Genomic DNA, 27,365 nt, shown 5'->3' on the forward strand with positions numbered 1-27,365 from the left:
GCGCGCTCAAATTTTCTCGCTTCCTAGGCGGACGTGTTACCTCTAGGCCATCAAAGGTAGGTAACAGACAACGGGTAACAATGGGTAACAGACAACGGGTAACAGGCAACAGACAACAGGTAACGGACAACGGGTAATACGCAACAGGTAACAGACAACAGGTAACAGGCAACAAGTAACAGCAACAGACAATGGGTAACACCCACCAGGTGGAACTCTGCAGGACGCAGCAGGGGGAAGTGGAGGATGGAGGTTGCCATGACGTCCAAGTCCAGCAGGTGAAGGACGTCCTCCAGGGTGGTCTCCAGGCGCAGGGACCTCCCCCCTTCCCTCCTTGCCTCCAGTCGCTCCACCGCCTTCTCCCCCCACACGCCCGGGCTGTCCAACCCCGACAACAGACACACACACATACAGAGTGTTTAGATGGCATGATACTGGTCATCTGATTTGTTATGGTTATAGTACCTAGCATATCAAGATACACAGTACACACACATACACACACCGGCCCCCCTCCTCCTTGACTCCAACACCTTCTCCCACCACAAACCCGAGCTGACCACGCCCCCCAAACAACACACACACAGAGTGTTAGATGGCATGACACTGGTCAGCTGATTTGTTATAGTTGAGTATCTAGCATGTCAAGATATATTTATAAGATACACACACATACACCACACACACACAATGAACATCCAATACACAGAGTCGCATACGCACAGAGACATACACACATGCATTGTGTTAGACGGTATGACGCTGGTCAGCTGATTTGTTATAGTTGAGTATCTAGCATGTCAAGATATATTTATAAGATACACACACACACACACACAGGAACACACACACAATGAACATCCAATACACAGAGTCGCATATGCACAGAGACATACACATACACACATGCATTGTGTTAGACGGTATGGCACTGGTCATCTGATTTGTTATGTTTTCGTACCTAGCATGTCAAGATACAAGATACACACACACACACAATGTGTGTGTGTGTGAGTGTTTGTGTGTATGTGTGTTTGTGTGTGTATGTGTATGCGTGTGTAAGAAGCCTAAGTGAACGACACATGAAACAGATGATCAGCTCTTAAAGGCAGTTCTTAGGCAGCTCAACCCAGGTAGGAAACCTGTTGTGCAAATGACTCTGTGTTCGTAAAACACTCAAGGCCTGGTCTCTGGCATTTTTTTTTTTTTTTTTTTTTTTGCTGCCCCATCATCTGCACCGTTTCAGTGGTATTTCTCCCACACCACTCATTTAGATTCCCCCATACACGGCCACACCCGGGTTTGTCTGTTGCAAGTCCAGCATCGGCAGTCGACAGGGAACCATCGATGTAAGGTCACCAGGAGGCACACACCAGAGGAAACCCTACACTGCTGCTGAGTCACTTCGGTGGTGTTCAGTGGTGCCTGTTCTGTTTAACGTACTTAGGACACCACCTACTAAGCCCCCTACTAACGACAATAATGGCTTAGTCGCAGAGCCAGACTGAGTGAGCGTCCCTCCCACAGTGGAGACCGCCACTCTGACTGGCACTTTGTAACGTAATTATCCACATCAATCACTCAATGAACACACAGTGTGACTTACCTGAATCTCTGGTTTCCATACAGGTCACAGGCAAGCATCAGGTACAGCAGGTTCTGATCTGCACAGCACAGGTTTTCAGTTTCAGGATTCAGAGATTGTGGTCTTTCTCAATTCACACAGTTTTCCTACTTAATTTAACTGTCAGTTGTGCACGTACAAGGAAGAACAGTGTTTGCTAATTATCTTCCCTCTGTTCCAACATCAATTTTCTCACAAAACTGAATTTTTCAAGTGATCTCTATTTGTCTGTTTTATAATATAACCCTCCTTTTTTTAAACAAACAAAAAAAAGTACTCTAAATGCTTTAGACATACACTTTCCATACAAACATTCTGCCTTTTGTTCAAATCAAATGGCTCAGTGATAAACGCTATTCATGAATAACATTCAAATGAAAACAGTCTATATTCCATTCATGCCCTCAATTCTCCCAGCACTATCTTGACTGTGTGGAACAAAGAGATGTGTAAAGGTTGTTTAACTCTGATATTTTGTTGATGTGGTTGATAAAAGTTTTTCTTTCTTGCATTGTTGATGTAATAAAACATTATAATGGCAAAAAAACACATTAAGCATAAACACACATGTACACACACACACGCACACACACACACACAGAAAGATGTATACTATCATGTGTTGTTGTGCACACACACACACACATATATAAACACACACACAGATCATACACACAAACACATCTTTTTTTAGTTATTTCTTGCATTGCTGATTAAAAAAAAAACGGTATTAAAGTGAAAAAAAACAACCCCAAAAGCACAAAGTGCGAACACACCTGTAAGAGACAGAGTGGCCCCATACGCAGCCAGCAGGACGTTGAGCGGGAGACAGGAGCAACATGACGTCTGCAGCCTGACGAGGCAGACCAGCAAGCTGACCAGCTCACCCCTCACACGTCGGTGCTCCTGCTCCTGCATCACCGACAGAAAGGCCGTGTGACCCACGACCTTTTCACACAGCTCCACCATCCGGCTGCCGTCGGCGGGAGAGGACAGGGTCGTCTTGATGTGAAACAACATCGACGTTGACTCGCTCGGCCAAAGGAAAAAGCTCTTGTGGGTCGGATCTGTCCATTGGCTGACTATATCTGAGCGGAGGGAGGTTTCCTCACAATAAAACAGATTCGGGCACCTTTTGGCAACAGCCGATTTCTCGTTCAGCCGGAGACGTTTGGCTCGCTGGTTCACGATAGCGCTCAAGCTCCTGACGGTTTTCGGTGCTGGCGCTGCGTGTTTGGGAACTGCTTCAGACTTTGGATCAACGCTGGTCTGTTTAGAAGCAACGGTGACGGTGTGGTCTTCGTCCTCATCATTGCCATCGTCTTCATCAGAGCTCTCCTGTCTTGGCAAGGTGTCTGCAGCATTCTTGTTTTCAGTTTCCTCTTCCGCATCTAGGTCCACATCATCTTTGTTCGCCTGTTCCTCTATAAACAAACAAAAAAAAAAAAAAACCCTAAAAAAACTGGCCTTGCAAATATATTATAAAATGTACCTGTTAAACAGAAAGTATACTGATGCACTTGGAACTTTTCTGAGGAAGATTACAGTTTATTTGATAAAACTTGGCCTTGCAAATACATATAACATGCACCTGTTCAATGGAAAGTATAATGATGCTTTTGGAACTTAAATTTTTGAGAAATAATACAGTTCATCTGAAACAAACTGGCATTAAATGCAGCCAATCTGACATAATTGAAATGAAAAAAAAAAGTTAAATACAAAAAATGAAATGTCAATTGATTTATAAATCACAGCAGTTTTGTTGTTGTTATTGTTGTTTATAGTTTTACATTGAAATTTATCTATGATTTCATTTAAACTCATTTTTCCCCATCTTACAGTGTTTGCAAACAAACAACCACATGTTTATCTACCCCTGCCAATCTTGGAAAACAAGAGAGGCAAGGCCTTCAAGACTCACTTGTGATAAAACTTAAGTCCCCTAGCATTAATTACAGAGTAATTTCCCTTTTTTACTATCTGCACCAAAACGTTTGCAAAATAAATAAAAAGTCCATGCTTTGCAAAAGAAGTTCCTGTTTGAACAAAAAATGATAATAATGACTCCTCTTGTTGTGTCAGAATATCAGGTCAAAGTGCCAAGTTTAGAGAATACAAAAAATATAAATATAACAGTAAATGCAGTTTGCATATAATAAGGCTTCATTTTTTATTTTTTTGTGCCCATCCCAGAGGTGCAATATTGTTTTAAACAAGATGACTGGAAAGAACTGAATTTTTCCTATTTTTATGCCAAATTTGGTGTCAACTGACAAAGTATTTGCAGAGAAAATGTCAATGTTAAAGTTTACCACGGACACACAGACACACACAGACAACTGAACACCGGGTTAAAACATAGACTCACTTTGTTTACACAAGTGAGTCAATAAAGAAAAAAGATAAGAACACACCTTTAGTGAACAATCTTTGCACAATCTGTCTCAGCAGTGCTATGTACTGCGCATTCTTGTAGTTGTACCTGAAAAAAACCAACAACAGTTATAGTACATGTTAAAGAACCCACAGCAACAAAAGGGGTGTCCCTGGCAAAATTCTGAAGAAAAATCTACTCTAACATGCAGGTGTATGCGTGTGCATGACTGAAGCCTGACTCAATGACACAGGAAACTAATGATGAGCGCCTAAAGGCAGCTGAAGGTCAGCTCTAGCCAGGTAGGCAGCCTGCTTACAGTTTGGTCGCTGAGCAAAGATAGGTGCTGTATATTTGTATTTGTGTTTGTATTTGTATTTCTTTTCATCACAACAGATTTCTCTGTGTGAAATTCAAGCTGCTCTCCCCAGGGAGAGCGCGTAGCTAAACTACAGCGCCACCCATTTTTTTTTGTTTTTTTTTTCCTGTGTGCAGTTTTATTTGTTTTCCCTATTGAGGTGGATTTTTCTACAGAATGTTGCCAGAAACAACCCTTTTGTTGCCATGGGTTCTTTTACGTGCACTAAGTGCATGCTGCACACGGGACCTCGGTTTATTGTCTCATCCGAATGACTAGTGTCCAGACCACCACTCAAGGTCTAGTGGAGGGGGAGAAAATATCGGCAGCTGAGCCGTGATTCGAACAAGCATGCTCAGATTCTCTCGCTTCCTTGGCGGACACATTACCTCTAGGCCATCACTCCACACTCCATATAAGTATCAATAATAACAATAAGTATCAATAATAATGACAATAATAAACGTTTCTGATCACTCCTTTAATGTTTCTGTCTTTCGTAGTATGACTTGGAAAACAATACATGTGTAAAGAGAAAAAAAACAAAACATGAGAGAGTGTAACCAATGTTGTTAATTTCAATGTTTATCGTCTCATCCGAATGACTAGCATCCAGACCACCACTCAAGGTCTAGTGGAGGGGGAGAAAATATCGGCGGCTGAGCCGTGATTTGAACCAGGGCGCTCAGATTCTCTCGCTTCCTAGGCGGGACGCGTTACCTCTAGGCCAACACTCCACATATTCCTCCTACAGGATTTTACCAGAGGACAATGCTCTCTCGTTACCATGGGTTCTTTTTCAGTGTGCAAAGTGCGTCCTGCATACAGGACCTCGGTTTATTGTCTCATCTGAATGACTAGATGCTCAGTACTTGGGAGAAAGGGCGAGAGTGAGATTCGAACCCACACCCTCATGAACTCTATCTATACTGGCGGCTGAGCATCTTAACCATTCTGCCACCTTCCTCAGACAGACCAGAAAGACAGAAAAGAAAATGTCTTACTTCAAACAACAGGTGACGACATCTGGCCAAAAGGACAGGATGGCAGCTTTCACCTCCCCTTCAATAGCCTGTTAACAAAAACAGTCAACACTTTACACATCAGGATGATCTGTTGCTACCCTTGAATAGCCTGTTAACAAAAACAGTCAACACTTTACACATCAGGATGATCTGTTGCTACCCTTGAATAGCCTGTTAACAAAAACAAAACATAAAAAACAGTCAACACTTTACACATCAGGATGAGCTGTTGCTACCCTTGAATAGCCTGTTAACAAAAACAAAACACAAAAACAGTCAACACTTTACACATCAGGATGATCTGTTGCTACCCTTGAATAGCCTGTTAACAAAAACAAAACACAAAAAACAGTCAACACTTTACACATCAGGATGAGCTGTTGCTCATTTTCAAACAGACACCTACAAACACCAAAACACAGTCACACATACACATGCACACACACAGCACCATACTCCAATCAGTCTCACTGATGTGTTCAATAAAATCATCTCCCCCCCACCCCCCTGCTTTCAACACACACAAGCACTCAACACACACAAAAAACATACACATAACAAACAAAAACCATCAGACAACTGCCCCCGTACCTCTCACACACACAACAACAACAACAAACAGCCACACACCCTTGCCTTCAAAACACACACGCACGCACACACATACATAAACATAGACACCAACCAAAACATCAAACAAACCGTACCTCACACTCCCCCAATGCTCTCAACACACACACATACACACACACACATGCACACACACACACACATGCACAAACACACACACACACACACACACACACCAAAGAAAACATCAAACAAACTGTATCTCACACTCCCCCAATGCTCTCAACACACACACACACACATGCACAAACACACACACACATGCACACACACACACACACATGCACACACACACCAAAGAAAACATCAAACAAATGCCTCCCAGCCCCAACAAACAACAACAACAAACAATAGCCATACACACCCCTGCCCCTCAAACACACACACCCACCCACACACAAAAACAAACCCATATAGTATACACCAAACAAAACATCAAAACAAATAGTACCTCACACTCACACCCCCTACTCTAAACACACACATACACACACACTCACACCCACAAAATGAAACACCCAAACAAACACAACACTTACACACACACTCACACACACAACACAGCACAAACACACACACACTCACAAACACAACACAACACACACTCACACCCCCTGCTCTCAACACAACACCCCCCCCCCCACCCCCACGCTCTAAACAAACTGCACCCTACACACTCACAACACAACACCCACCCACCCACCCACCGCCCTTAAAAACAAACAGCACCCTACACACTCACAAGGCACAGCAGATCCTGACACAGGTGGACCAGATACCCACTACAGTGCTTGCCATCCTCCTCATCGCCCCCGCCCGTCGTCATCCGACTGCTCGTCAGGAACCGTACACAGGCGACAAGCACTCGGCCTGCCTGCGTCTCAAACTGACGCCACTTCAATTCGCTTCTTGGGTCGTCTGCCCCTAGCTGGGGGTCACAGGCGCGGAGCGACTGGTGTCGCAGGGTGGCCGCCAGGAGCTGAACGTGACCCTCACAGAGCTCCGCCTCTTCCTGCATCGTGGACAGCAGGCTGTCTTGCAGTGTGTTCACCGACCAGGGCTCTGTCATTTTTACGTGATCAACAATAAGCTGCTGATTGATGGAGGTTTCATGAAACATCATCGTGTGTGTGTGTGTGTGTTGTTTGACTCTGTGTGTGTGTGCGTGCGCACGTGTGTGTGTGTGTTTATATGCATATATGCATGCATGTATGTGTACTTGCATGCGTGCGTGCGTGCGTGTGTGTGTGTTGAAGGCAGACGTGTCTGTATGTGTGTTGTTTGACGCTGTGTGTGTGTGTGTGTGTGTGTGTGTGTGTGTGTTGAAGGCAGAGGTATGTGTATGTGTTTTGTTTGACTCTGTGTGTGTGTGTGTGTGTTTATATGCAGGTATGCATGCATGTATGTGTACTTGCATGCATGTGTGTATATGTGTGTGTGTGTGTGTTGAAGGCAGGGGTGTGTGTATGGATGTTGTTTGACTGTGTGTGTGTGTGTGTGTGTGTGTGTGTTGAAGGTAGGGGTGTGTGTATGGATGTTGTTTGACTCTGTGTGTGTGTGTGTGTGTGTGACCAACCATAAAACCCACGTACCCAGGACGTCGAGGTTCACGAGGTAGCAGATTATTTGAAGGAAGATTGAGTCCAGCTGGTCCACAGGCACGTGGCGACTGTCCATTTTACGCCACACCACTTCAGCGATGGCTTGAACACCCACGTCATCCGCTGCACTCTCTGATCAATGGACGCAAAACATCTTGGTTCATGTTATGTTTCACAAGCTCTGGACTTAAGCTACACATTCTATGAATTGAGTTCATTAATTCCAAACTGTAAAATGTGTTATTGTCATGTCATGTGCAGCAGTCAATGTAATTGATCACTTTCATGTCAAATAAGAATTGTCCTTTACAATAAGTTGTAACAGATATTGCAACCCCCCCAAAAAAAAACAACAACTGTGCATTGTCATGTCATGTTCAGTGGTCAATGTAGCTCATCATTTTCATGTCAAATTATGGATTGTCATTCATCATAATTCAGAACAGATCTTGCGTTGTATGAAAATAATTTTCAAACTGTCAGTTCTTTATCCAGTGTAATTTATGCGACTTAATTAAAACAGATATCATATTTGTATAGTCTGAACAACATGTTGCAGTATAATTCTTGTATTTCATATTAAGATATCCAGATACGGCCTGAACTGCTTGGTGAACTGTAATTCTTAAAGTTGTTTCAATGAGTTTTACAGACAATACAGGCAGACTTATCAAGTAAGTGACCCATGATTTAAAAACAAAAACAAATCCATCTGAACAGACCAGGACATTGCGACACTTTGCAACAGAGGCCCCAGGACAAAGACCTGTGCCTTACCTTCCACAGACTCAAACAGACGCAGGTACAGAAGCATGACACGATGAATGAGTGGCTTCCCCTGTTCCAGGACCTTCTTCTTCTTCTGCAGCCACTGGCCGCACAGCGACCGGTACTGCCCTCCGTCCCTCATCAGACACTCCAACAGCAGCAGCAGCGCACCGCACTCCTCTGTCTCGAACCGCCTCAACATACCCTGAAACGAGGCAGCCGAACAGAGAGACCACAGCCATGGGGTGCCGGCATTCTGAACACAGTCAAGAGCCAGAAACGCCAGCGATGGGTTCTCAGAGACGGAAATTAATGCAAACAATCCTTTCAACGAGGACTCAAAGCTGGCCTGACCGGACACGTCTTTGAAGATCTTGCTGTCCACCTGCATGCGAAAGCGATCGGCAAGCCTGGACATAATTTCCCCGAGAGGCGATGGAGTCTGGGAATGCTCGCTTTTGAAGTTGTGCACTGGTAAGGAGACTAGAGTCAGAAAACCTTCCAACTTCTTCTTGAGGCCTCCTGCACTGAGCAGGGCCTCCAGGCAGGTGCACAACAAGGGCTGAACTCTCTCTGGCACCCTCTGAACCCCGGCGACCGACTCTGACGCTGCTTGAAGCATGTGCTGGCATTTGGAGGTGACGTCAAACGGAAGCGTGATGCCGACGTTCTGGTCCCCGAGGTGCATCGACTGAATGATGTCACACAGCTTGACGACCAGTTCTGTTCTGGGTGTGTCCACCTCTTTGAACCCCTCCTCAAACAGCCACAGGCTGACCAGGGGGTGACTCATGACACAGTCCGCTACGGACCTCAACCAGTCCGTCTTCAGCTGCGGCAGTTTTAAGTGGTTCAGTTCCTCTCTAGTGTTTCCTGGCTCCTCACTGCTGCTGGTCGTGTCGGTGTCAGCGGTTTTCACCTGAAGACAGGCAGCTCTCAGAGTCTCCATGCACACGTCTCCCAGCTTTGGGTTCAGCAGTTCTCCCTGAAAATAACATGAAAACTGATCAAAACTCAGCATTTACACACAATGACTGTTTTCTTCTTCTTCTTCTTCTGCGTTCACTCGTATGCACACGAGTGGGCTTTCACGTGTATGACCATTTTTACCCTGCCATCTAGGCAGCCATACTCTGTTTTTGGGGGCGTGCATGCTGGGTATGTTCTTGTTTCCATAACCAACCGAACGCTGACATGGATTACAGGATCTTTAACGTGCGTATTTGATCTTCTGCTTGCATATACACATGAAGGGGGTTCAGGCACTAGCAGGTCTGCACATATGTTGACCTGGGAGATCGTAAAAATCTCCACCCTTTACCCACCAGGCACCGTCACCATGATTCGAACCTGGGACCCTCAGACTGACAGTCAAACGCTTTAACCACTCGGCTATTGCGCCCATCAACTGTTTTCAATTTCTCCTCCTCCTGACATGCTGATGCTGCCTGACTCAACAACACAGCTCCATATCGATGGTCGCAATGACGGGCGCAGTAGCCTAGTGGTTAAAGCGTTGGACTTTCACTCTGACGGTCCTGGGTTTGAATCTCAGTAACAGTGCCTGGAAGGTAAAGGGTGGAAATTTTTCCGATCTCCCAGGTCAACATATGTGTAGACCTGCTTGTGCCTGTACCCCCTTCATGTGTATACGCAAGCAGAAGATCAAATACGCATGTTAAAGATCTTGTAATCTATGTCAGCGTTCCATAGGTAATGGAACATACCCAGCATGCACACCCCTGAAAACGGGGTATGGCTGCCTAGATGGGGGGTTAAAAACCGTCTTACACGTAAAAGTCCACCCGTGTACATACGGGTGAACATGGGAGTTGCAGCCCATAAACGAGGAGGAAGAAGAAGACAGCTGCAATATGTTTCACCGTTTAACTCTTGTCTTCACAGTTTACCCTTGTCTTCACACGTCATCTGCCTTCACCTGACACTCCATCACACACCTGGCTCCTCCCTGTCTACCCATCAAAGCTTTACCCCTTCATTGTTCAGCTGGTGCCTCACAGCACAATTTACCTATCATTGCTCCAGTCTTATACTGCTTACATGGTACTCACAGCACAATTTATCTATCATTGCTCCAGTCTTATACTGCTTACCTGGTACTCACAACACAATTTATCCATCATTGCTCCAGTCTTATACTGCTTACATGGTACTCACAACACAATTTATCTATCATTGCTTCAGTCTTATACTGCTTACCTGGTACAGCACAATTTATCTATCATTGCTTCAGACGTATACTGCTTACCTAGTACTCACAACACAATTCATCTATCATTGCTCCAGTCTTATACTGTTTACCTGGTACTCACAATTTAACCATCACAGCTAAAACGTTACAATGTTTACCTGGGTCCTCATAATTAACCTATCACAGCTCCAACATTACACTTAATAGTTTTACCTGGGACATCACATTTTACCCATTAAAGCTCCAACGTTACACTTTTTATCTAGGTCATATTTCACCATAATGGCTCCAATACTACACTTTTTACCTGAGTCAACTTATTTCATATAACAGCTCCAATATTACAATGTTTACCTGGGCACTCATATTTTGTTCATCATAGCTCCAATATAACACTGTTTAACTGGGTCATTGCAATTTACCCATCATACTCATTGCTCCAACAGTACAACGTTTACCTAGAGCCTCACAATTTACCCACCATAGTTCCAACATTATACTGTTTACCTGGGTACTCACATTTTACCCATCACAGCTCCAATATTACACTGTTTTCATGGGTCATCACAATTTACCCCAAATAGCTCCAATACAATACTGTTTACCTGGGTCTTCACTATTTACCTGTCACAGGTCCAACATTACACTGTTTACCTGGGTACTCACATTTTACCCATCACAGCTCCAATATTATGCTGTTTACCTGGGTACTCACATTTTACCCATCACAGCTCCAATATTACACTGTTTACCTGGGTATTAATTTCACCCATCACTGCTCCAATATTACACTGTTTACCTGGGTATTCATTTTACCCATCACAGCTCCAACATTACACTGTTTACCTGGGTACTCACATTTTACCCATCACAGCACCAATATTACACTTTACCTGGGTACTCATATTTTACCCATCACAGCTCCAATATTACACTGTTTACCTGGGTATTCATTTCACCCATCACTGCTCCAATATTACACTGTTTACCTGGGTACTCACAATTTACCCAAATAGCTCAAAAACTATACTGTTTACCTAGGTCCTCAAAATCTACCTATCACAGCTCTAATATTACACTATTTACCTGCGTCCTCATAACCTTTCCACTATGGCAACAGTACCACACCATTTTGGAGGTGCTCAAAATCACCCAGTATAGTCCTAATGTACAAGTGTTCTCACAATTTACCTATCTTTGCACTTAACGTAATGTCACGATGTGAAGTCTTCTAGTTCATCATCGTAATACAATGGTGGGCATCCTCACAACTGATATTTATAACACTGTATAGACAGACTTAACATAAGGAACTGAAGTGGACCTCATTCACCCGTTTACAGCCCTAATGTCACTTGGAAATTCATTCCCACATTCAAAGAGCAGAAGGCAGAGGCGGAGTCAAATGAACAAATATGACGTGGAAGGTTGTTCAAGATGAGGAGCAGCAAAGTCTTAGGAAGCGCTCGCCAAAGGTTCTTACACTGAGGAATTTTCAGAAGGTAATAGTCTGAGGAAGAGCCGAGAGTTCTTAAGTGTGACTGATGAGGTAAGAAAGATAGATGACGCAGGTCCAATGAAGTGGAAAGCAGAGACACACAACTTTGAATTTAATTCTGATCTCAACAGGGCAGAGTGAGGACATAAGGAAAAATGTGATAAGTACCGAGGGACTCAAGAGTCATAAATAATCGACCAGTCATCACATCTCGGACACTCACCTGAGTTCGTACGCTCCCAGACACCAGCTCGTCCAGGTATCGCAGACACTGGTGTACCAGAGACAGACGGGCGTCAGGGCACAGAATCTCCATCGTTCTCTCCACCCCCTCCCCGTCATCCTTCAGAAACTTCTTCATCACACTCACACCGTGGTGCCCAAAAGTCTTCAGCTGTTTCAGGCGCAGTCTTTTGCTTAAGCGTTTTGACAGGGACTCTGTCGTGAGTTTCTCCTCTGTACTGTGCAGAGTCAGGTACAGGGTGACTTCTGGGTCCAGGTTGCTCGACAAAGAATGAACCAGTCGAGAAAATCCACCCGGCTTGTGAAGGGTGTGAAGGATGTCGATGAGAACTGAGCAGACATACTGGTGCACTGCAAATTTCAAAACAATGTATCGTTAATTGATACTGATGTAACGCCTGTCTTCAGTCACAGACCAAGTGTGGAGTGATGGCCTAGAGGTAACGCGTCCGCCTAGGAAGCGAGAGAATCTGAGCGCGCTGGTTTGAATCATGGTTCAGCCGCCGATATTTTCTACCCCTCCACTAGACCTTGAGTGGTGGTCTGGACGCTAGGCATTCGGATGAGACGATAAACCGAGGTCCCGTGTGCAGCATGCACTTAGTGCACGTAAAAGAACCCACGGCAACAAAAGAGTTGTTCCTGGCAAAATTCTGTAGAAAAATCCACTTTGATAGGAAAAACAAATAAAACTGCACGCAGGAAAAAATACCAAAAAATGGGTGGCGCTGTAGCGTAGTGACGCGCTCTCCCTGGGGAGAGCAGCCCGAATTTCACACAGAGAAATCTGTTGTGATAAAAAGAAATACAAATACAAAACAAAAAACTCTAAACGCTTTACAGAGATGGAGTCATTTCCTACAACAGGCTGCCTACCTGTGTAGAGCTAACTGACAGCCACCTTCAGGCACTCATCAGTCCTACCTGTGTAGAGCTGACTGATAGCCACCTTCAGGCACTCATCAGTCCTACCTGTGTAGAGCTGACTGACAGCCACCTTCAGGTACTCATCAGTCCTACCTGTGTAGAGCTGACTGACAGCCACCTTCAGGTACTCATCAGTCGTACCTGTGTAGAGCTGACTGACAGCCACCTTCAGGTACTCATCAGTCCTACCTGTGTCAGACAGCCTGGCTTCAGTCACGCACACACATACACATGTACGTATTTGTATTTTTGTATTTGTATTTCTTTTTATCACAGCAGATTTCTCAGTGTGAAATTCGGGCTGCTCTCCCCAGGGAGAGCGCGTCGCTATAATACAGCGCCACCCTTTTTTTTTTTGTATTTTTTCCTGCGTGCAGTTTCATTTGTTTTCCCTATCGAAGTGGATTTTTCTATAGAATTTTGCCAGGAACAACCCTCTTGTTGACGTGGGTTCTTTTACGTGCGCTAAGTGCATGCTGCACACGGGACCTCGGTTTATCGTCTCATCCGAATGACTAGCGTCCAGACCACCACTCAAGGTCTAGTGGAAGGGGAGAAAATATCGGCAGCCGAGCCGTGATTCAAACCAGCTCGCTCAGATTTTCTCGCTTCCTGGGCGGACGCGTTACCTCTAGGCCATCACTCCATTCAAAACAAGTAAACAAGTAAAGAGGGCCCATAGTGTCAGCGAATCGATTGCGATCGCGCCTAATTTTAGCATGATCGCCCAATCGAGCTATGTAATTATGTGACCTGGTTGGAGACATAATTTGACAAAAAACAAGAATGCCAGAGAATCAACAGACAGACAGAAAATACGAAAAAAAACTTAGCCGTATGAAGAGCACAGGAACAGGAGTCATAATGGCTGCTGGAAAAAGAGGGTGCTAGTCAGGGGGGCAAAGGGGAGGTTACCTACTTCCGGGAGGTTATCGGCTGTAGCTACTTTCATTTTCTCCACATAGTCATAGGCGGATAGTAGTTTGCACAGGACAGGAATGTCAGACCCCTGCCGGAGTCTGCACTTTTGGGTCACAGTTAAGTATATGTAATTAAACACTTATTGACTTGTAGAATGAACTGATCCATATGTGTAATTAAACACTTATTGACTTGTAGAATGAACTGATCCATCAGTTTGTCGATGACTATGTATGAATTTTCCATACCCACATATTGTGCCGCTATTATCATTTCCAGTGATCAACATACATAGCTGGGTTTTTTTCTATTTTGAGGAGAGGGAGAAAGGAAGTAGTGGTGGTAGTTGTTTTAAACAGAGTGTAGACTGTCTACTAACTGGCATGCCCATACAACATCCTGGAAACTGTTTGACATGTACAGAAATCATGTGTGAATTAGATAGAAAACACCGTATGAAGATCGCCCACACTGATGAGTGTCCATGTGGCACTGGACCCCAGACCCCTGAACACATCCTCCAACACTGCCCAACCCATGAAGCTCTACGGCGTCAAACCTGGCCAGGGGGCACAGAGCTACAGGCGCAGCTTTGGGGAGACCGCCACGACCTGGAGAAGACCGTGGGCTACATCGTGGCGACGGGGGTGACCGTCTGACGCAGCCAAAACATCGAACGCAGAAGAAGAAGAAGATAGAAAAGAAATAAAATGCAAACCTTTCTTGTGTGTGTGGAACTCTCCATCAAGGGCAAACATGACCAGGGGAGAAAACTCCTGCCTGAAAAATGACAACAACAAATGAATGAGAAAAAAAAAAAAAAAGGGTTGGAGAAAGTTTGAGCAATCTTATTGTTTATGCTATCACTAATAGGACAGACTTCTGTGCAATGTGTTCCTGTAGTCACCTTTGTTGTCATAGTTAATGTCGTTGATATATTGTATACTGTGTGCGTATGCGTTAGGGTAGCTGTTAGATACACATGTATGTTAAAATGTATGTATGCAGTGTGCGTGCGTGCGTGCGTGTGTGTGTGTGGTCACATTTTGGTGTGTGTATGTAACATTGATATAATATTTTATGTTAACAAAAGCGTTTTTGTAAAGCACCATGAGCAGATTTCTGGATAGTGTGCTATATAAGTATCCATTATTATTATTATTATATTGCTCTCATTCTTCTTCTTCCATCGTGGGCTGCGACTTTCACATTCACTCATATATATTTGTATATGTATTTGTATCTGTATTTCTTTTTATCACAACAGATTTCTCTGTGTGAAATTCGGGATGCTGTCCCCTGGGAGAGTGCGTCGCTACACTACAGCGTCACCCTTTTGTATTTTTTCCTGCGTGCAGTTTTATTTGTTTTCCCTATCGAAGTGGCTTTTTCTACAGAATTTTGCCAGGAACAACCCTTTTGTTGCTATGGGTTCATTTACGTGGGCTAAGTGCATGCTGCACATGGGACCTCGGTTTATCATCTTATCCAAATGACTAGCGTCCAGACCATCACTCAAGGTCTAGTGGAAGGGGAGAAAATATCGGCGGCTGAGCCGTGATTCAAACCAGCGCGCTCAGATTCTCTCGCTTCCTAGGTGGACATGTTACCCCTAGGCCATCACTCCACACACTCACTTTTATGTGCATGATTATTTTTATCCTCGCCATATACTGCTGTCATCCATAATGCTAGCTTTCGTGGTGGTGGTATTAAGCCATTGATTCACTGCTGCTTTTACTGTTGTTCACAGCACAATAACCTTTACAGTGAATTGCACTTGAATCGAATTAAGTTATTTCAATGAGAAAACTTAAAACTAAAGCTAGAACTATTTGCATTTGCACACAATGTACAATGTACAACAGGAAACCACGAAACTAATCACATATCTGTGAAAGATCACACAAATCATCACTATGTAACACAACTATGAAAAAAAACAAAAAACAATAAAAAACAAAAAAACAAACAAACAACTTTACGACAGCAATAATACTTCTCTTCTCAGAAATGAACAGTTCATTTTTCAGAAAATCATAACAAAAAAGTCAATAACAGTGTACAACACTTCCAAAACCAAACAGTGTATAATATACATAACTTAAGATAACATTAACACATGTGAAAAAAACAAAAACAACAAAAAAAAACAAAGTAGAAAAGAAGCGATTTGCACACAGCGGTAATGCATCGAGGGCAGGAAGCGAGAGAATGCTTACAGACAAATCAAGATGGATGTCATTTCTGTCCCGCCCCAACCTCCAAAAGAAAGTGTCACACATAATCATGCGACCTGTTTGAAGACATAATTAGACAAACAACAAGGACGCCAAAGAATCGATAGACAGATAGAAAATACAAAAAAAAACTTAGCCGTATGCAGTGCACAGGAACAGGTGTCGAGATGGCTGCTGGAAAAAGAGGGCGCTAGCTAGCGGGACAAAGGGGAGGTTACCTACTTCCGGGAGGTTATCGGCCGTAGTTGCTTTCGTTTTCTCCACACAGGCGGATAGTAGTTTGCACAGGACAGGAATGTCAGACCCCTGCCAGAGTTTGCACTAGTTGGGTCACGGTTAAGTATGTGTAATTAAAGAGAGTGTATGACTCAGCAGACAAATGGTTCAGTCACTCAGCTGCCAGTATAGAGAGTCTGTGAGAGTCTGGGTTCAAATCCTGCTTTCGCCCTTTCTCCCAAGTTTGACTAGAAAATCAAACTGAACATCCAGTCATTCGGATGGAGACGTTAAACCAATGTCCCATGTGCTGTAAGCACGTGGCGCACTGAAAAAGAACCCATGGCAACGAGTCCTCTTGCCAAATTATATAGCACATATCCACTCCGATAGGTAAACAAATATATATGCAAAACTCCTGGCCTGACCAAGTGCGTTGGGTTACGCTGCTGGTCAGGCATCTGCCTAGCAGAAGTGGTGTAGCGTATATATGAATCTGTCCGAACGCAGTGATGCCTCCTTGAGAAACTCAAACTGGAACGGAAACTGAAACTTAAAAAAAGTAAGCGAATAATAATAATGATAATAATTATGTTTATATAGTGCTGAATCTTGTGCACAGACAAATCAAAGTGCTTCCACACCAGTCATTCACACGCATACGTAACTCTAAAAATGGAAAAACTGAAGACAAGGGAGAGGCAGGGAAGGGAGTCAATTTTGGGTTTTAAGACCAATTGCAAGGTCCAGAGGCAGAGAAAGAACGGCGGCCATCAGTCGAGTGTTTGAATCTGGGTATGCGTAGAGGTGAAGGCAGCCACAGAGATAGGAAGGGGTAGATTTGTGAATACATTTATAACATAGAGTCCTGCTCTTCTACTTTATTCTGTGTGAGACAGGTAGCCAGTGGAGATGTTGCAAAAGAGGAGTGATGTGCTCAGATCTTTTCTTTCTGAGGACGAGTCGGGCAGCAGAGTTTTATATGCGCTGAAGGGACTGAATGGGTGAAGCAGGCAAACCAGACAATAGAGAGTTACAGTAGTCAAGGCGAGAGAGAATGCGAGAAACGACAAGTCTAGATGTTGTGTCAGTGGACAGAATAAAAGTAGGAAAGAAGTGATCTGCATGCTGTGGACCAAAGTGGAGTGTTGGACCACCGGTAACGCATCCAGCTAGGAAGAGACAGAACAACTACAGACGAATCAGGACAGTCAGCATTTCTGCACCACCCAAACCTCCCCAGGAGAGTGTACGACTCAGAAGACCACACAATGAAAGAAGCGAACCTGAGACCCGACACGCTGCTGTCTGTCGACTGCAGAGCCCCCTCCACCAGTTCCAGCAGACGGTCGATGGCGGGGTAGGGGTTCGACATGTACTGACGCAGCAGGCCCACGAAGAAGGTCACCACCTCCCCGGGTGCCGTCTCTGAGCACTCTAGGTGACGCAGCCAGATCTGCAGCTCCCCCTGGTGACCCTCAAACAGGCCTGTCCCCGCCAGCAACTGACGAAAGGATCAATCAACAAATGCATCAATATTACTTGTACAAAAAGCTTTCATTTAAAAAAGAAGAAAGAAAAAGAAAAGAAACAATTCCAAAAGAATCCATTCATCGTTGAAAAAAAGGAGTATATTTTCTTAATACTGGAGGCTTTTCCTTTTTTTAAATACATTAGAATTATGTACATTTTAATGGTTTGATTTGCATAAGGTTTCTGCAACAACCGAGCTAAACGAAACAAAATGTTTTCTTCCTTACAGGTTGTATTACTGAAGTTTACTATGTAACACCAAGTTATTGAATGATTTTTGAGCAAGTGCACCAAAACATTTGATAACAAAAGCATATTACCAGCATGTGTAAGTTTTCTTTTCACTGCTGATTCAAAGACAATATATCATTTCTGTAAAGCGCTTAAATAACTTCCTACGGATAAATAAATTCTGACTGCAACATGGCTGACAAAGGAGAAACAAAGCTGAAATTTGATTCTGCTTGGTTGTGATTCTTGTACTTATAACCAACCATCTTCCATAGCATATACAATGATATAAAACTATTGATCACAATTCTATATTCGCTAAAATACTGTCCATGAGGCTTTACAAACAACTGAACAATCAAAAGAACTGCAACTTTAGACATCTTCAACAGAAAAAAAAAAACAGTCAATGAAAATATCTGTTCTCATAAGAAAATGTTTTTGATGACAACATCACCTAAAACAATAAAATCACTGCATGTTTCAAACACCTAACTGATATCTAACTGATTCTTTGTGTCGACGTCAATGGAAGATTGTTCCAAATACTATATGGAGGAGGAATTTTGTTTAATGTCCCGTCACACATATCGGTGATTGAAGACATTTTGTTAAAGTATTTATGAATACATCTGAGTATTATCGGTTAGAAGGGGTGGGAGATGTGGATGAATGGAGGGTTGGGAGAAACTGGGCAAATGAGGGTAAAAATGTGGGTGAAATTTGGAAGAAAAAAACAACAACAAAACAACTCTAAATACAGTTACAGGAAATTACTTAAAGGACTTTGTAAAAGAGAAGTCGTTAAACTGACAAGCGAAACAACTGATAATGAATGCAAAAAGTCAAAAACATCAACGTTCTCAGTCACTTGTGAAGACACACTTTCGTGTACAAAAGGCTTCATCAAACTACAGTGAAAAATTATATGCTCAATTGTCAGGTTACTAAAGCATATGCACTTGACATTAGAACAATACCATATCTGCTTCTTTGAGCTAAAATCAGTGGAAGACACCCTTTTCTATCCTGCCCACAAGAGTGAAAGTGGAGCGGCGGCCTAGTGGTAACTTGTCCGCCTAGGAAGTGACAGAATCTGAAAGAATAGGATCGAATCCCACACTCACCAGAATTTCCTCTCCCTACACTACACCCTGCGTGGTGCTAGTCACTTGGATGACACGAAATACTGAGGCACTGTGTGCTGACTGCACTTAGCGCACGTAAAACAAACCACAGCAACAAAAGGGTTGTCCCTGGCAAAAATACCCTGTAAAATCCCCTTTAGTGTGAGTGAGTGAGTGAGTGTGCATGTGCATGAGCATGTGTGCATGTGCGTGAGCCTGACTGGTTGAAACAGGAAACGAATGATGAGCGCCCAAAAGCAGCTCTCAGTAAGTTCTACCCAGGCAGGCATCCCTTTGTGTAAATAACTCTGTGCCTGTAAAGCACTTAGCACGGGGATCCCTTTGTGTAAATAACTCTGTGCCTGTAAAGCACTTAGCACTTAGAACGGGGATCCCTTTGTGTAAATAACTCTGTGCCTGTAAAGCACTTAGCACGGGGATCCCTTTGTGTAAATAACTCTGTGCCTGTAAAGCACTTAGCACTTAGAACGGGGATCCCTTTGTGTAAATAACTCCGTGCCTGTAAAGCACTTAGAATGTGGATCCCTGTGTGCAAATAACTCCGTGCCTGTAAAGCACTTAGAATGTAGATCCCTTTGTGCAAATAACTCCGTGCCTGTAAAGCACTTAGAACGTGGATCCCTTTGTGCAAATAACTCTGTGCCTGTAAAGCACTTAGAACGTGGATCCCTTTGTGCAAATAACTCCGTGCCTGTAAAGCACTTAGAACGTGGATCCCTTTGTGCAAATAACTCCGTGCCTGTAAAGCACTTAGAACGTGGATCCCTGTGTGCAAATAACTCCATGCCTGTAAAGCACTTAGTACGTGGATCCCTTTGTGCAAATAACTCTGTGCCTGTAAAGCACTTAGAACGTGGATCCCTTTGTGCAAATAACTCCGTGCCTGTAAAGCACTTAGAACGGGGATCCCTTTGTGCAAGTAACTCCGTGCCTGTAAAGCACTTAGAACGTGCATCCCTTTGTGCAACTCTGTGCCTGTAAAACACTTAGAACGTGCATCCCTTTGTGCAAATAACTCCGTGCCTGTAAAGCACTTAGAACGTGGATCCCTTTGTGCAAATAACTCCGTGCCTGTAAAACACTTAGAACGTGGATCCCTTTGTGCAAATAACTCCGTGCCTGTAAAGCACATAGAACGTGCATCCCTTTGTGTAAATAACTCTGTGCCTGTAAAGCACTTAGAACAGGGATCCCTTTGTGTAAATAACTCTGTGCCTGTAAAGCACTTAAAACATGGATCCCTTTGCACAAATAACTCTGTGCCTGTAAAGCACTTAGCACATGGATCCCTTTGCGCAAATAACTCTGTGCCTGTAAAGCACTTAGAATGGGGATCCGTGTGTGCAAATAACTCCGTGCCTATAAAGCACTTAGAACGTGGATCCCTTTGTGCAAATAACTCCGTGCCTGTAAAGCACTTAGAACGTGGATCCCTGTGTGCAAATAACTCTGTGCCTGTAAAGCACTTAGAACGTGGATCCCTTTGTGCAAATAACTCCGTGCCTGTAAAGCACTTAGAACGTGCATCCCTGTGTGCAAATAACTCCGTGCCTGTAAAGCACTTAGAACATGGATCCCTTTGTGAAAATAACTCTGTGCTTGTAAAGCACTTAGAACGTGGATCCCTTTGTGCAAATAACTCTGTGCTTGTAAAGCACTTAGAACATGGATCCCTTTGTGCAAATAACTCCGTGCCTGTAAAGCACTTAGAACGTGGTCTCTTTCCAAGGATAGCTGCTATATAAGTATGCGTATCATTCAATCCGTAAAAAAACAAAAAAAAAACAAGAGAGGCAAGGCCTTCAAGACTCACTTGTGATAAATTAAGTCCCCTAGCATTAATTACAGAGTAATTTCCCTTTTTTACTATCTGCACCAAAACGTTTGCAAAATAAATAAAAATTCCACGCTTAGCAAAAGAAGTTCCTGTTTGAACAAAAAATGATAATAATGACTCCTCTTGTTGTGTCAGAATAAGAGGTCAAAGTGTCAAGTTTAGAGAATACAAAAAATATAAATATAACGGTAAATGCAGTTTGCATATAATTAGGCTTCTTTTTTTTTTTTTTTGTGCCCATCCCAGAGGTGCAATATTGTTTTAAACAAGATGACTGGAAAGAACTGAATTTTTCCTATTTTTATGCCAAATTTGGTGTCAACTGACAAAGTATTTGCAGAGAAAATGTTAATGTTAAAGTTTACCACAGACACACAGACAGACAACCGAACACCGGGTTAAAACATAGACTCACTTTGTTTACACAAGTGAGTCAAAAAATCAGTGGAAGATTAATACAAGCCACCCTTCCCTCACCAACAACAGCACACATTCTCACCTTCCCAATGAGGGAGCAGGCAGTCTTTGAGCAGTCAATGTTGCCACTCTGTGACTGCATTAGAGTGACCAGCTGGTAGACCAGACTGCTCTTAGGGTCCCCCTTGCTGCCCCCCTGCCAACAGCAACACAGTCCCTTGGGTTTTTTTTTTCATGAAAGAAGCTATGAGTAATAATAATAATAATAATACTGATGGTTTGATTTATAAAGTGCCTTTCCACGCAAAACACGCTCAATTGCGCTGTACAATGTAAACACCAACATTTAAAACATACATTTCAACAATAAAATGTTGAAAAAAAAAAAAAAAAGGAAAAAACTCACATGCATTGTTCTTTACAGTCAGCCAACTTTTCTTTTCTCTCATCTGTTTCATCTTTAAAACATAATCTCATTTCATGGACACTGTCATTAGATTCTTATCTAAGAGTGAGAGAGATGTTGAAAAAAAAAACATGTAAAAACCAGCTACAACTGAACTGAATAACTGACTTCCGTGACTGAAAAAGATTTTTTTATATATTTTTTTAATACTTTATTTTGTTTCATTCTCTTGTTTTTGTTTTCTTTCCTACATAAATTTGTCAAAGGCATAACTTCTTCTTCTTCTTCTGTGTTCGTGGGCTGCAACTCCCACGTTCACTCGCACATACACGAGCGGGCTTTTCCGTGTTTACCCCGCCATGTAAGCAGCCATACTCCGCTTTCGGGGGTGTGAATGCTGGGTATGTTCTTGTTTTCATAAACCACTGAACGCTGACATGGATTATGGGATCTTTAATGTGCGTATTTGATCTTCTGCTTTCATATACACACGAAGGGGGTTCAGGTACTAGCAGGTCTGCACATATGTTGACCTGGGAGATCGTAAAAATCTCCACCCTTTACCCACCAGGCGCCATCACGTGATTCGAACCCGGGACCCTCAGATTTAAAGTCCAACGCTTTAACCATTCGGCTATTGCGCCCGTCTTCAAAGGCATAACATTTCTAAACAAAGGTTAAAAAGATGTTTCACCAATGAAAGTATGGATCTTCCCCAAATACTTATCCATGCAGACAATCACATTTTGATTTACTGTCTGCAAATGCCATGTGCTTGACACAAGCAGGGTTAAAGCAACAGTCTGGACAGGTACGTTAAAAGAACAACAACAACAACAACACCAAAACCTAACAACCAACACTCTTTCCTAACAAATTAGCAGACAAGTCCACAATCCAAACCTTTCCAAAGGGGTTAAACTTTCCAAAACAAACAAAACAACAAACAAACAACCTTTGCTAACAAACTAGCAGACAACTCAACTATCAAAACTTCATTTCCTTCTCATTGGTCTAATGTCTATTCATGTACACATTCATTCATTTCAGCCCCACACATACACAATCATTCCTCCAAAGAGGTTTAATTTTCTAAAAGAATAAAATCGCAACCCAACAACAAACAAACAACATTTCCCAACAAAGTATGAGACAAGTCTACAATCCAAACCTTTCCAAAGAGGTTTAACTTTCCAAACGATTTAAAAAAAAAATGCAACCAAACAACAAACAAAAAACATTTCCCAACAAAATATCAGACAAGTCCACAATCCAAACCTTTCAAACGAGGTTTAACTTTCTAAAAGAATAAAAAATGCAACCCAACAACAATCAAACAGCCTTTGCCAACAAAGCATCAGACAAGTCCACAATCCAAACCTTCCCAAAGAGGTTCAGCTTTCTGGCGTCGCACTCGGACAAGGCGTGCAGCAGGAACAGTGAGGGCAGGTGTCTCGGCGTCCCCTCCGGAGGCTTGTCAACCTCGTCCAAAGAACCTGCAACCTGGGCCACCAGCTGCAGAAGACTGGGCAAGGTGTCGGCTGGCCCACCTGTCAGGTGCTCCGGTGTCAGACTGTACATGCGCAGAATGGCCACCAGGTGTTGGAATCGAGAGACGTGGGGCACTGGGAAAGCAGAGAAACAGCATTGTTTTGTGAGCATCTGCATGTGCATGTGATGCATGACCAAATTCTGGTCCGCACACACAAACACGGACCATGCAACGTTTCAAAATAATGTAGCAGTTTTGACACTTACGTGCAACATCCTTGTCTTTGTACAACTGTCTGGTGATAGGAACTGCAAAACTGTCGTCTGATGACAGCTTCTGCAGAAGGTTCAGCAAGACCTGGCCATTCGGGAGAGTCTGTAGGAATAATATGCACACAATAAGATAATAAAAACAACAAACTCAAATCTCATCTTGAAATGAAAAAAACGAAAGGTTTGGATATTGACTCTCATTCTCTCTTCCTCTCTCTCTCTACATATATATACACAAAGACACATAAATAAACATATGTGTGTTCACACACGCATGCAGACACTTTCTCACAAACAAGTACCCACATTTGAGCGCACACATGCACACATACAAATGAATACACACTCGCATTCTAACAAAAATATACACACATTCTAACACACACATACAAACACACAAACTTTCTAACATTTATATAGGCCTATGGCCAAACACATTACACCATTTGTATGTCTGTCTGTCTGTCCGTCTAACAAAAGCGTACACACTTTCTAACAAAAAACACTCAGACTTATTCATCTCCCCCTCCCCTAACCCTGCCATGAATTGTGCAAGTGATCTCACTTCTACGACAGAGTGAGTGATATCTTTTTTTTATTTATTACTATTTCTTAAAATAAATTCTAACTTTTTTTCTTCTTATGATAAGCCTGAAGGTGAATTCCTGTACCCTGTGTGCTTCAGACAATAAAGTGATCAACTGACTGACTGGCTATTTGATTGATTGATTGATCATTTACCTCCCCAACCTACCCAGCCATCCTTCCATGCACACCCACACAACACACATGATTTCACTCACCTTGGAAACAGAGCCTTCGATACCCAGAGTGAGAGGCGCCTGACTGCCCAGCTTGGTCTTGCTCAACTCGTAGAAATGTCGACCTCGTTTAGCGACCACCTGAATTGCCTGCAAACACTGGTGACGCACTGTGGCACAGGGACTCTGCAATGAAACAAAAAGTGTGTGTCACTCTGTGTGTGTGTGTGTGTGTGTGTGTGTGTGTGTGTGTTGGGGGTGTGTGTGTGTGTGTGTCGTGTGTGTGTGTGTGTGTGTGTGTGTGTCTTGGGGGTTTGTGTGTTTGTGTGTGTGTGTGTGTCCTCTGTGTGTGTGTGTGTGTGTGTGTGTGTGTGTGTCTTGGGGGTTTGTGTGTGTGTGTGTGTGTGTGTGTGTGTGTGTGTGTGTGTGTGTGTGTGTGTGTGTGTGTGTGTGTGTGTGTGTGTGTGTGTGTTTATCAGTAAAATACAGACATGAGACAAAAAAGACTAAGAGTCACTGGTCTCCTTAGGCTTTCTTTTCTCTTCTTTTTTATATAAAAAATTTAAGAAATCACACCTTAAAAAAAAACAAGTTCACATCCCAATTTGATCTGTAAACATGCTCATCTTTTGATATTACTGCAAATGTTTCAAGTGTCTCCATATATTTATTCATTATTTCTTGTATCTTTTTCATTGATTCTATTCATTATTCATGAATAAGTTTAACAATTTCTTGTTTATCAGTTTGGTAACTGTAATTAACATTCTTGAAGCCACTTTGAAAAACAGGAAGATTAAAAGTAACACAATGCACCGCTTGACCTGAAACACACAAGAACTGACAAAATCAAAGAAACTTCAGCCAGCATAGAACCTGTAGATATATAAAACATGTTCTGCCTACTGGAGGCTCCTCTGAATCCAAGATAACTGAAAATCCAAAGTCAAATAAAATATCAAATTATAGTGCTGAGAGCCTCGCCAACCACTAAGGCCATCTCAAGGCTATCACCACGTTAGTATCTACTTCGAGTCAAGGGTATAAAGAAATAAAATAAAACCTAGTCAATGCATCAAGCTTTTCACTCAGAAAGTTAAAAAAAACCTTCCAGAGTTTAAAAACATTCAAATCTGAGTTTAAAATGTTCACTTCTTTCAAGAAGACTATTAGCATCCATGGAAGGACATTACGAAACAAAGTCTTCAGAAAATCTGCCGTGTAATGTGTGTGTCTAACATCATGCAGATCCCAGCAGTCAAGGAGCACGTGTTTCACGGTGAGAGGCTCATCACAGGGAATACATCGAGGGGCCTCCTCCCCCTTTCAACAAGTAAGAATGAGTAAGAAAAGTGTGCCCCAATGTGCAGTCTGCACAGCACAGACTCCTCCTTTCGATTCTTCACAACTTAGAAACTCTTTCTCTTTACTAACAGAAATATACACAGCTGATCTTTTCAGCCATTGTTTGGTTCAGAGTCTCACACGCCAGAACACGTATGTGTAATTAAATGATTGTTTTGGGGGTCAGAAACATGGTGAATGGCATTCTAGAACTATATAAGCTACACACTTGTTCAATAACTGCACAGATCAGTCTGAAAAGAAAAAAAGTGGCTTGTAAATCATTGCTACTACTACTACTACTACTAAATGTATTTATACAGCACTGGATCTTATTCCGGTAAAAATCAAAACACTGACTTTCACACACATGCACAACTCAGAATCAATGGGAGGAAAGACAAAAACTTACAAAAACATGTTGACAGAAGGCCAAAGAAACTGAGGATGGAAAGAGGGAGGGGAGGGGAGAACTACTTTGGAAAGTGGTAGGCTTTAAGGACGGACGTGAGAGAGCTGAGTGCAGGTATTTAACAAAGCAAAAGAGGAAGATCGCTACAAGTGTAAGGTCCAGAGATAAGAGAAGAAGTGGTGGTAAAAGGAAATTTTCTATCTAAAATTACGTTTAAATAACATACTTACTGTGACCCAACTAGTGCAGACTCCGGCAGGGGTCTGACATTCCTGTCCTGTGCAAACTACTATCCGCCTCTGCGGAGAAAACGTACTACGGCCGATAACCTCCCGGAAGTAGGTAACGTCCCCTTTGTCCCCCTGGCTAGCGCCCTCTTTTGACGGCAGCCATCTCGACACCTGTTCCTGTGCACTTCATACGGCTAAGTTTTTTCGCATTTTCTATCTGTCTATCAATTCTTTGGCGTTTCTGTTTTGTGTCCAATTATGTCTTCAAACAGGTCACACAGTATTTGCTTACCACCCACTAACCTAAATTCCACATAATCATCCATCCATTCTTCAGTCTGTCTGTCACCCACCCACATTACCTTCAGTCCCTCTTTCAGGGAGTTGACGATTGGTTCCGGAGGGAAGAGGAAGTGCACGACCTGTGGCGCCCTCTCCTCTGTCAGCAGGTCTGCGTTGTCTGTCAGCTCACTGGGCCACTCGTGGTTCTCTACGATCTGGGTCAGTAACATGTCTCCCATTGATCAGGACACACAGATACATGACACACAAAAAAGGAACACAAACACATACACAAAAACTCACATACACACACACAAAAAGAGAACACACACTCAAACACATACACACACTCACACACAG

At 43.0% G+C, this 27,365-nt stretch overlaps 1 protein-coding gene across 1 annotated transcript in view; it reads right to left on the reverse strand.

Annotated features, from left to right (window-relative positions):
• LOC143282738 (nucleolar pre-ribosomal-associated protein 1-like) overlaps positions 1 to 27,365 on the reverse strand; it is a 55,144-nt gene that overhangs the window by 14,061 nt on the left and 13,718 nt on the right. The window contains exons 10-25 of the mRNA XM_076588474.1: positions 27,086 to 27,220; positions 24,780 to 24,923; positions 23,971 to 24,079; positions 23,593 to 23,837; positions 21,889 to 22,002; positions 17,927 to 18,144; positions 14,903 to 14,964; positions 12,317 to 12,687; positions 8,393 to 9,368; positions 7,607 to 7,747; positions 6,757 to 7,076; positions 5,364 to 5,431; positions 4,042 to 4,109; positions 2,401 to 3,048; positions 1,607 to 1,664; positions 207 to 378 (exon numbers count right to left, since the gene is read on the reverse strand). Of these exons, the coding sequence (XP_076444589.1) occupies positions 207 to 378; positions 1,607 to 1,664; positions 2,401 to 3,048; positions 4,042 to 4,109; positions 5,364 to 5,431; positions 6,757 to 7,076; positions 7,607 to 7,747; positions 8,393 to 9,368; positions 12,317 to 12,687; positions 14,903 to 14,964; positions 17,927 to 18,144; positions 21,889 to 22,002; positions 23,593 to 23,837; positions 23,971 to 24,079; positions 24,780 to 24,923; positions 27,086 to 27,220 (3,849 nt within the window). The remainder of the gene's footprint in view (positions 1 to 206; positions 379 to 1,606; positions 1,665 to 2,400; positions 3,049 to 4,041; positions 4,110 to 5,363; positions 5,432 to 6,756; positions 7,077 to 7,606; positions 7,748 to 8,392; positions 9,369 to 12,316; positions 12,688 to 14,902; positions 14,965 to 17,926; positions 18,145 to 21,888; positions 22,003 to 23,592; positions 23,838 to 23,970; positions 24,080 to 24,779; positions 24,924 to 27,085; positions 27,221 to 27,365) is intronic.

Source organism: Babylonia areolata, chromosome 6, assembly GCF_041734735.1.
Source record: "Babylonia areolata isolate BAREFJ2019XMU chromosome 6, ASM4173473v1, whole genome shotgun sequence".
NCBI classification, from domain to species: domain Eukaryota; kingdom Metazoa; phylum Mollusca; class Gastropoda; order Neogastropoda; family Buccinidae; genus Babylonia; species Babylonia areolata.